This window comes from Mesoplodon bidens, assembly GCF_964165515.1.
Source record: "Mesoplodon bidens genome assembly, chromosome: X".
Lineage (NCBI taxonomy): Eukaryota > Metazoa > Chordata > Mammalia > Artiodactyla > Ziphiidae > Mesoplodon > Mesoplodon bidens.
This window is the reverse complement of record NC_138163.1, coordinates 85,029,000-85,040,020: the sequence shown is the minus strand read 5'-3', so window position 1 is coordinate 85,040,020 and position 11,021 is coordinate 85,029,000. Positions and strand designations below refer to the sequence as shown.

Here is an 11,021-nt window from a genome sequence, read left to right as displayed (position 1 = left end):
CGTATCCCCTGCATCGGCAGGCCGACTCTCAACCACTGCGCCACCAGGGAGGCCCAAGACAGGCTATCTTAAAGCCCACCCTAAAGCCAAGGCACCTGTGTGGAAACAAGCGATGACACTTTCTCCAGCAGCTTCTCTTCAACAAACAGGAATCAGAAATGTCTACTCGTCAGATTTCTGACTCACTACACTAACTGTGTTTTAATTCCTTTCCAATGATTGAAATAGCAAATGAGGAAGACCAGGAGCTTATGTCTGGAAGTCCCATTTGGTGGCAAATATGTGTGGCTCAAGAAAGAAGGTAAAAGCCAGATCCTCAAAATGATGGCCATTAAAGCGACCAATCATAAGACCCCTTGCTAGATAAGCATGGTGTAATGGAAATAACCTTGTGTAGGTGTCCAGAGATGTGGTATTTTGTTTACACATGGCTGCTAATTTGCTCTGCCTCAGTTTCCCCAACGGTAAACTAAGGAGTTAGACTAAATAATTCTGAAAGGCCTTTCTAATCAAATATTTTATAGGTCATAAAAAGAGTCTTTTATCGCAAAGGCTGTGGTTCTTAACCTTTATTGTGTCACAGGCCCAATTTGAAATTCACTAGAATGTTATGGACCATCTCCTCAGAAAAGGCACATTGAAAAGGCATACCATTTCAGAGGCTTTATGAAGTTCCTGAATCCATAGATATTGGGTTAAGAACTGTTTCTTTCAAGTGATAAAACAGCTTATCTGCAGAAGGCAGACATGAAGCAACAGTGACAACTGCCTGGCCTCAATCCATCTTAACAATTCTCCCCAGCATTTGACCCAAAAATGGAACTCCTGCAGAACAAACACATTCTGCCTTTTTTAAAAGAACTGTCTTCAGCTTTTGTTTCTTTCTTGATTGCTTGGAAAGGAAGCTGTCAGGAGAAAACAGGAGGAAGAATAATTCAAACAGACCTAGGCTTTGACATGTAAAACATGCTTTGCAGATTTGTCTTAAGCAGCTGTATGCAAAAGCAGGAAGGCCACCTTCCTGAGTCCACTTGGAGGGATTGTGGGGGCATCACTCGTTCTGTCTGGTCTCATAAAAGCAGACACATTCTTGGCAATATATTACAGCGCCAAAGCTCCAAACTGGCACCAGGGTCCATATCCTCAGTAAGAGACGTATTAAGATTCTCGAAAGTTCAGCAAACATTCCTACCCCCCCTACTTCCAAGGTAAGCAATGGCCCCAACTCAAGTAACTTCTGGTTCAGGGTAAGACTTCTGAGATCAATCTTTAGCCCCAAATCTTTCAGAGCTAGATGGCCTTTTGAGGAGGCAGGAAGTTCAGAGAAGAGTTGAAAACTGAGCTCCTCTCTTTGACTCAGGTTGGTGGATAGCTTAGTTTCTGCAGTCTGGCTTGAGGGAGTTCAGCTATTCACAGTCTTATAGGAGCTCAAGACAGACCTTCTGAGGGAATGAAGACAGAGTACAAAGGAGAAATAAACTTGTGTCTAGGACGTGTGTCCCTTATTTTATAGCATCCCAGAGCCTGAAGGTGCAGGGCCAGGAAAGATCTGTTCTTCAGCACACAAGGGTTTGAAGAAGACTCTTCTAGAACATGGGAAGGGTCCCCTGAGGCCAAGCCTTTTGAAACCTGAAAGGGAAAGAAGAGAGTAAGGAATTAGCTAGGACTGGTTAAACACTTAACAGCCACTGAGCAGTAGGCACTCCCTTGGTAGGTAGCTAATCTGAGCAATAGCGGCTGGGTAGAAAAAGGCCCTTATAGCTCAGATCCCATGAAACTGTCCTAATACAGTGCTAAAATCAGGGCTGGGAACTGTGTGCCTTAAGCCTGAACTGTAATCCCCAAAAAGTCTACAGGAGATACAGATGCCTGATACCTCTGAGATTAACCCACCTTGCTGAATGGCCACTGCCTTTATGGCCCTACAATAACTCCAAACTTCCTTTTACTGAGACTTCACCTTCATGAGAGCTAATAAGAAAACGCTTATCTACCCATAGACCTCTGAGGACTGGCAGTGATATGAAGTAAAGGAAGGCTGAGGAGTACATGGAAAGCTCTGCTTCAGATACCTGGATCTGATTTATGTGTGTATTGGTTCATGTCATGCCAGCAATCTGATTGTCAATCAGAACTAGTAGAGAAAGAAATATCCATGATCTCCATGGTTCTGGTGATCTTAGTAAGTTACTTATCCCCTCTGAACCTCAGTTCCTTTATTTCTTGAGTGAAAATACATATTAACTTCCCTATTTCTGGCATTTGATATGGACTAAATGATATAATGGATGTGAAAATGCTTTGCATTAGACAAATATAAAGAACTAAGGATGAAGTTTCAAGGGGTGAGACTGAAATTGTGATTTGATCTGAAGGAATGAAGTTCCCCTACAAATACTAAGGTAGACTCTTGGGACCTGCTATAATATCAAATGAGAGGTTACTGATAGTCTTATAGACCCAAAGGATGTTGGAGTTAAAAGGTTCCAATCATTTCATCTTACATATTGGGAAACTGAGGCCCAGAGTAGGAAATGTAATTGCCCAAAATGTCACAATTTATGATTCTTAATGACCTTGATTCAAAGGCAGTTTGTAAAACTATACTGTAGCTTGGCTGAGCAATAAAGAAAGGAAACTTAAAAACACAGAGAACCTCAGAAGTAAAAGGCAGTAAGTTTAGGGGTCATGTAATTACAGGGTAGTGAACGGAGGCATGGAGGTAAATTCCCACCCTCTGGACCTACATGGCACTTCAGTCCTCAAAAACTCAGATCTCATAAAGAAGGTATATGTGTAACAAGGTTTTGTAATCAGGGATGGATATTACATACCTGAGGCCTCAACTCTCATCTCCAGGAAGTCTGCCTTGAGAACTGTGGGTAAAGGAGGAAAGACATTTCACTAAGACTCTAGAAATCAGAACTGGAAAGGAAAGCAAGTGGATGGGTGACCCTTCCAGGACGGTGGCAGTTAGGCCATTTGTAAAACGAGGAAGTGATTCCATCCAGATGTTTCAAAACATCTCACTCCATGCTTATAGGTTGGGCTACCTCTCTGCCAGATTTAGAGAGCCCAGTATCCCAGACACAAAGACATCTTTCAGGTGCCAGCACAATCCTTTGAGTGTCATACTATGGGAGGCAAAGGAAGACCAGAGAAATTGGCCCAAGACCAAAGACTACATTCTGTGATTATCTCCAATGGAAAAAGGGCAAAGAGGGAAGGCAAGTGCCTTGTGAAACATGAATCTTTCTTTGCCTTGAAGACCAAACCAGCCTCTTGATGTGCTTAGATTGGTCCTAAAGTAGCCTTGTCTGGGGATGGTTGGAGGCAAGAGACAATCCTGGAGAATCAAGCTCCATATAATTTGGCCAGAAAATCCAAGACAACAGCTTGTCCCAGGGCTATATACTGAACATTGTTTTTCTCCTCTCTCTTAAGTCTATTTATACCTACTCCCTGAGTGATCTTATTCTCATCCAGAATTTCAATCCCCATCAAATACTGAGACCCCCCCAAAGGTTACCATTCACATTGTAGTATATGTGAATGCCCCTATACATTTGTACAGTGGCTGTACTTAACAGTTCTACCTCTAAACCTATGTAGATCCAGCCCCACTTACTAGTCTAAGTTGCAGTTATCCACTGGACATCTCTATCTGGATGTCCCACAGAGTCTTCATATACACTGTGTCCAAAACTGAGCAGAGAAACTTTCCCACAAAACCTGTTCCTCCATGATTAATTATTGCTACCATCTACCTAACTGCCCAAGTTAGACTTTTTTCTCTCTTAATCTTTCTCCAATGCTCCATGTTTGAAAAGTCAGCAAGGTCTTACTGAGTCTACCTCAAATCTGTCCTTTCATTCCATTCCTATTGACAATGCCATATATCAGGACCTCATCAACTCTTGCCAGGATGAATAGCCTCCTAAGGTTTTACTCTCCCAACTATCTTCCTCATTAATAGAAGAATGTGTGTGTGTTTTTAAAAATAACTCAGGCAGCTTAGAATATGCATTTTCATGCTGAAAAGTTTTCCATGACACCCCATGGACTACAGAATAAAGATCAAACTCCTTAGTATGTCATATAAGGCATTTAAAATCTGGCCCTAATCCATCTTCTTGGCCTCAACTCTAGCTATGCTTCCTTCTTGTCACCCCCACATTGTAGCCAAAGTGGAACACTAATCACTTTTTCAACCTGCCTTGCATAAGCTATTCTGCCTCACTGAAATGTCTTCCCCTCCCTTCTCTTCTTTTTTTTTTTTTGTGGTATGCGGGCCTCTCACTGTTGTGGCCTCTCCTGTTGCGGAGCACAGGCTCTGGATGTGCAGGCTCAGTGGCCATGGCTCATGGGCCTAGCCGCTCCGTGGCATGTGGGATCTTCCTGGACTGGGGCACGAACCCATGTCCCCTGCATCGGCAGGAGGACTCTCAACCACTGTGCCACCAGGGAAGCCCCTTCCCTTCTCTTCTTTATGAGCCACTTCTCATTTTCTTTTGAGTTTTTAATTTTTTAAATTGTTGTATTGTAGAAGGGAGATGAATGAGAAGTGAGGTCATTCAAATGTCAGGTTACATAGAGTCAGGTGTACAAACTGGAAGCAAAAAGGGGCAGAGAAAAGGTTAAATAGATCATTTTCATTAGAGATGAGATGGGATTGACTGTGGCTAATCTAAGAATCTTGACCAGTAGCCATCATGTAGGTGCACTGATGCAAGTGGTAGTTACAAAATCTGGGCCTAGACAGAAGGGGTGTTTTCCTTATGTGGATGCTGAGTGGGAGGGACCTGTGGGTACCTAGGAAGGTGTCTTATTACATATTGGAGGACTGGTGTACCCACCTTGGTCTTACCCACAGTCCTGCCAAGATGGAATCTGGGGATAAGGAACAGGATTAAATTTAGGTTCCAGAGGCCTGGACATAGATTGGTCAGGTTGTCCTCCAGCCTGAAGTGCCTGCTTTGACCACAGTGCCCTATGTTGCAGTTGGTCCAAGACTTCCCTGAGCACTAAATGACAAAGCCCAGGCAGTAGTTACCAATCTTTCCATACTTTCAACACCAGGTTGGCTACAGTTTCCCTATTAAAAGTCAGGCTGCCTTAAAGATTCTGTTGGACTTTGTTCATGCCTAGTATGTATCCCTCTCAATGCCTTGGATCCCTGTCTAAAGCTACAGATCAATCCCTCACATTTTCAGTATATTCTACCCATCTTTAAAGCCCCATCTCAGATATCACTTCCTCTAAAAAGCTTTTCTTTAGATATGCCCAGTTCATTCTGTTAATTCTAGTTTGCTTCATTCTATTTCCCTGGCATTTATTTCTCATATGGCTTATCCTAGGGAGGTTGGAAGGACCACTAGGAAGTAGAAAGTAGTCCTGCTCATAGGCAGATACTTTATTAAGAATATAAAGTATTCTCTCTCTTTCTGTTTTTCTTTTTTTCCCTCAAGCCTATCTGATTAAGCCTGCTTTAAAAATGTCCTAGGTGAAAACATTACCTTCATTCTATCATAAGAGAAATCTGGGGCTTTGACCTCACTTTCATTTGTTATGGTAGAATAAATGGTAAATTATTCTCTAAGGAGAATTTGGCCTAGTCTGGAGTTCCCTGTGGCTGACTGCCAAGCAGAACTAGGGTGACCTGCTGTTCAGAATCATGTCCTGGTGAGTCGGGTCCCACAGTTTTAACTAGATGGTGTCAAACCTATCCCAGCTCCAGTGTTGGTAAAGGCACATTGTTCTGCTTTTAACTGAATACCTGGAAGAGTTACACTCCTGTCACCCATCAGGAAGCACAGTTTTGAACTCTCTGATAAGCAACATTGAATAAACTCACAGAAGAGTACCTGAAGGCTAAGCAGTCATTTCTCCAGGTGTTTTAGTCTAAAGGGTCCCAAATGATAGGCCTTGGAAAGCCTGTACCAGTACTTGAGGAATTTAAAAAACAAATTAACTGGAAGAAAGAAATAAAGGAAGGAAATTTTAAAAACCCAGGCTCCCAGGCCTACTCCTGGAGATTTTGTTTTAGTGGGTCTAGAGCAGAAGGCAGGAATCTGTGTTCATTTTATTTTCCCTCAAAATTTTCCAGGTGATTTATATGTTCAGCCAGTTCAAAAACAACCACCTAAGTCTAATGTTTACCTCTGAAATGAGGGCTATGCTTATTCTAAGGCTGTTTATGTTAGAATATTGCTTTATATATATTCCTATCTGCTGCCCTTTTAGAATATAATAGGGTCTAAATAAGTAAACTAACAAAAAAATTAGACCTACATCGAACATAAAGTTTTTGCAATACCACTTGGCATGTGAGTACTCTATGTGTGTGTGTGAGAGAGAGAGAGAGAGAGGAGAAAGAGAGAAAGAGATGGAAAGACAGAGTCAGAGAGGCAGAGACAACAGATACAGAGATAGACAAATAGAGACACGGAGAGAGACAGAAAAAGAGTCAAAGAGATAGGGAAACAGAGACATAAGTAGAAAAACACAAGGAGAGACATAAAGAGATTGAGAATTACAGAGACAGAGAAAGAAACTGTGCGAGAGACAAATGGACAAGAGTGACAAAGGCAGAGAGACACACAGTTATAGAGACAAAGACAGGGACACAGGGTAAGAGACAGGGAGACAGAGAGACAGTGTTGGGTGAGAGAAAGGAACAAACACAGACAGTGAGAAAGAGACAGAGCTACAGAGAAAGAGAAAAATGGAATGTTAAGAGAGCAAATGACATGCTCATGATATATTTATTAAAAAGTGATTTGGTTTCATTTCTGTCATCTGTATCTCTTACCTTCCTGTTTTCCGGGAAGCTATTTCAAAGAACCTGGTCCTGGAAGCCACCCTGCAAAGAGAAGCCAACCAAGTCCCATGAGTTGCTCTGGAATATGTGTGGGAACCAATGGCAAGGAAAAGAAAATATGAACCAGATAGGCCACCGATGCCAGGCTCTGCCTTAGCTTGCAAAGGATCTTGGTCTGAGGAAAAACCCAAGTATCAGAATGTGAAATGGCTCAGAGACCATAGGCACCCCCAAGGCTATGGCTGATACCCTTTGCTCCCCCTTGGTTCAGAATGGTCTAAGTATGTTGCCCGTTCAGACAACCCTTGGGAGAAATAAGTGAAACAAGTTCTTGGTTTCAGAGTATAATTTTTGGCATTTTGTAAATACACTTAGCTAATTAGTCCAAACAGTAGAGGCTCTGTTTTTCTTATTTCCTAAATTTTATAATTATGGAAAACAAGAGACACAAGAGAAAAGAACACTAGGAGGCAGGATACTGAGAGGGGTCCCAGGAACTGGCTGAGGAGGGGCTGGCCAGGCTAGTTTTGTGGCCAAGAAAACCTGGTCCCTGAGGGTTGCTGTGGCCCCACCTTAGCTGCTCTATCCCTGATTCCTTGGCTTACAGGCCAGACTCAGGAAGGCCTGTTGGATATTAGCTCTGCTACTACCCTGTAAGAGGCTCTCTGGAGAATCTGAGTCATTTTGGAAAACTTTAAAAAATCATACCTTCTCTTAAAAAAAAAAAGCCTCAAAGCACACGTAAAATGACCAAATCTGTTCATTAAATTACTTTTAAAACCAGTAGTAATAATAAGAAAAAAAATTTTACAGAGGCAAAGAAGCATGAAAGCAGCCAGTAATCTTATCACCCTAGAGAGATCAGGGTGACTAAGAAAAATGGGTCTCCTATCGGGTACTAAGATTTAAACACCTCAGCTTTAGGAAAAATCTCCCAGCTTTAAGTGTTGAGTAGAACACTCCGAACAGAGCTGGTCTGTGACAGTCCCCTACACTATGAAGTGAATGATACCCTGGAATTGTGCATTGTACACCCTTCACAACCATAATGGTGATCCTGAAAGCATTCTTAGTGGTCTAAGGTGGGCTTTAGGTCAAGGTTGAAAAACAACCCTACTTACACAGACGATGGGATTTCCCCTGCATTGCCAGTCACTGTATCTGGCTTTGTTTCAGGTTTCTGGGTAGTTGTTGCCCGGCAGGGAGGATCTGGAGGCCTCACTGGGGGTCGGATGATGGTTGGCTTTTCTCCTGGAGGCCGCACTATGCTGAAACTGTCAGAGTCTCCTGGAAAAGAGAACAACAAGAACTTGGGCAGTGAGCCAAATGGAACACTACTCCTCAGCAGGTACCCAATATTTCAGCTATTGTGGCCACCTCCCTTGGTCCCCATTTCTTTTTGGTAACTAACAACTCTGGATTAAAAAAATATATTCTTCCAGCAGCTGTCCCTTTAGAAAGTCTATGTTAGAACCTCAGCTCTGGAGCTTCATATTTGTGTGACCTAGGGTATGTCACATCAATTTGCTCAGTCTCAGTTTCCTCAACCATATAATCAAGACTAATAATATATTATCTTACAAAGACATTGAGGTGATTTACTAGGGTAGTAATGTTTAGTACTGTCACTGGCACATAACAGGTGCTTAGTCAATGTTTGATGATAAATTTGTTACATTCATCATCACCAAAAATGAGTCTCTTTTCACTTAAGCCTTGACTATTGTGGCAGTCTCCTAACTCTCCTTTCTGCCTCTGTCTCTAGTTTCCAGGTCACTCAGTACAAAATAAATACATATAATTTTTTAATAAAATGATTCTGGCAGGAATATTGTGAAACATATGCATGCACACAATGCTGGTGGCACTGTACCCTGGGCTTATTCTAACTAGAGAGCCATCAAGAATTCTGGAACAGAGTCTCATCCACCAAAGGGCAGACAGGAGAAGCAAGAAGAACTACAGTCCTGCAGCCTGTGGAAGAACAACCACATTCACAGAAAGATAGAAAAGATGAAAAGGCAGAGGGCTATATACCAGATGAAGGAACAAGATAAAACCCCAGAAAAACAACTAAATGAAGTGGAGATAGGCAACCTTCCAGAAAAAGAATTCAGAATAATGATAGTGAAGATGATCCAGGACTCAAAAAAGGAATGGAGGCAAAGATCAAGAAGATGCAAGAAATGTTTAACAAAGACCTAGAAGAATTAAAGAACAAACAAACAGAGATGAACAATACAATAACTGAAATGAAAACTACACTAGAAGGAATCAATAGCAGAATAACAGAGGCAGAAGAACGGGTAAGTGACTTGGAAGACAGAATGGAGGAATTCACTGCTGTGGACCAGAATAAAGAAAAAAGAATGAAAAGAAATTAAGACAGCCTAAGATACTTCAGGGAAAATATTAAATGCAACAACATTCGCATTATAGGGGTTCCAGAAGCAGAAGAGAGAGAGAAAGGACCAGAGAAAATATTTCAAGAGATTATAGTTGAAAACTATAATGGGGGATGGAAAAATATATTCCATGCAAAGGGAAATCAAAATAAAGCTGGAGTAGCTATACTCATATCAGATAAAATAGACTTTAAAATAAAGAATGTTACAAGAGACAAGGAAGGACACTACATAATGATCAAGGGATCAACCCAAGAAGAAGATATAACAATTATAAATGTATATGCACCCAACATAGGAGCAGCTCAATACATAAGGCAATGGCTAACGACTATAAAACAGGAAATCGACAGTAACACAATAATAGTGGGGGATTTTAACACCTCACTTACACCTATGGACAGATCATCCAAAATGAAAATAAATAAGAAAACAGAAGCTTTAAATTACACAATAGACCAGATAGATTTAATTGATATTTATGGGACATTCCATCCAAAAACAGCAGATTACACTTTCTTCTCAAGTGCGCACAGAACATTCTCCAGGATAAATCACACCTTGGGTCACAAATCAAGCCTCAGTAAAATTAAGAAAATTGAAATCATATCAAGCATCTTTTCTGAACCACAACACTATGAGATTAGAAATGAATTACAGGGAAAAAAACGTAAAAAACACAAACACATGGAGGCTAAACAATACCTTACAAAATTACCAAGAGATCACTGAAGAAATCAAAGAGGAAATCAAAAAATACCTAGAGACAAATGACAATGCAAACACAATGATCCAAAAACCTATGGGATGCAGCAAAAGCAGTTCTAAGGTGGACGTTTATAGCTATACAAGCCTACCTCAAGACACAAGAAAAATCTCAAGTAAACAATCTAACATTACACCTAAAGCGACTAGAAGAAGAAAAACAAACAAAACCCAAAGTTAGCAGGAGGAAAGAAATCATAAAGGTCAGAACAGAAATAAATGAAATAGGAACAAAGAAAACAATAGCAAAGATCAATAAAACTAAAAGCTGGTTCTTTGAGAAGATAAACAAAATTGATAAAACATTAGCCAGACTCATCAAGAAAAAGAGGGAGAACACTCAAATCAATAAAATTAGAAATGAAAAAGGAGAAGTTACAGCAGACACCACAGAAATACAAAGCATCCTAAGAGACTACTACAAGCAACTCTATGCCAATAAAATGGACAACCTGGAAGAAATGGACAAATTCTTAGAAAGGTATAACCTTCCAAGACTTAACCAGGAAGAAATAGAAAATATGAACAGACCAATCACAAGTAATGAAATTGAAACTGTGGTTTAAAATCTTCCAACAGGGCTTCCCTGGTGGCACAGTGGTTGAGAGTCCGCCTACCAATGCAGGGGGACGTGTGTTCGTGCCCCGGTCCAGAAGGATCCCACATGCCATGGAGCAACTGGGCCCATGGGCCATGGCTGCTGGGCCTGCACGTCCGGAGCCTGAGCTCTGCAGTGGAAGGGGCCACAGCAGTGAGAGGCCCGTTTACAGAAAAATAATAATAATAATAATGATTCTTCCGACAAACAAAAGTCCAGGACCAGATGGCTTCAGAGGTGGATTCTATCAAACATTTAGGGAAGAGATAATACCCATCCTTCTCAAACTCTTCCAAAAATTGCAGAGGAAGGAATACTCCCATACTCATTCTATGAGGCCACCATCACTCTGAAACCAAAACCAGACAAAGATACTACAAAAAAAGAAAATTACAGCCCAATATCACTGATGAATATAGATGCAAAAATCCTC

At 41.2% G+C, this 11,021-nt stretch overlaps 1 protein-coding gene across 4 annotated transcripts in view; it reads right to left on the bottom strand.

Moving 5' to 3' along the window:
* Nucleotides 1–408: 408 nt before the first annotated feature.
* The window catches only part of OPHN1 (oligophrenin 1), a 643,672-nt gene continuing 633,059 nt past the window's right edge, over nucleotides 409–11,021 (bottom strand). For all 4 annotated transcript variants that reach the window (XM_081222445.1, XM_081222448.1, XM_081222447.1 and 1 more), the window contains 4 exons: nucleotides 7,942–8,107; nucleotides 6,812–6,862; nucleotides 2,835–2,876; nucleotides 409–1,629 (listed from right to left, as the gene is read on the bottom strand). In XM_081222445.1, the coding sequence (XP_081078571.1) occupies nucleotides 2,843–2,876; nucleotides 6,812–6,862; nucleotides 7,942–8,107 (251 nt within the window). In that variant the 3' untranslated portion in view covers nucleotides 409–1,629; nucleotides 2,835–2,842. The remainder of the gene's footprint in view (nucleotides 1,630–2,834; nucleotides 2,877–6,811; nucleotides 6,863–7,941; nucleotides 8,108–11,021) is intronic.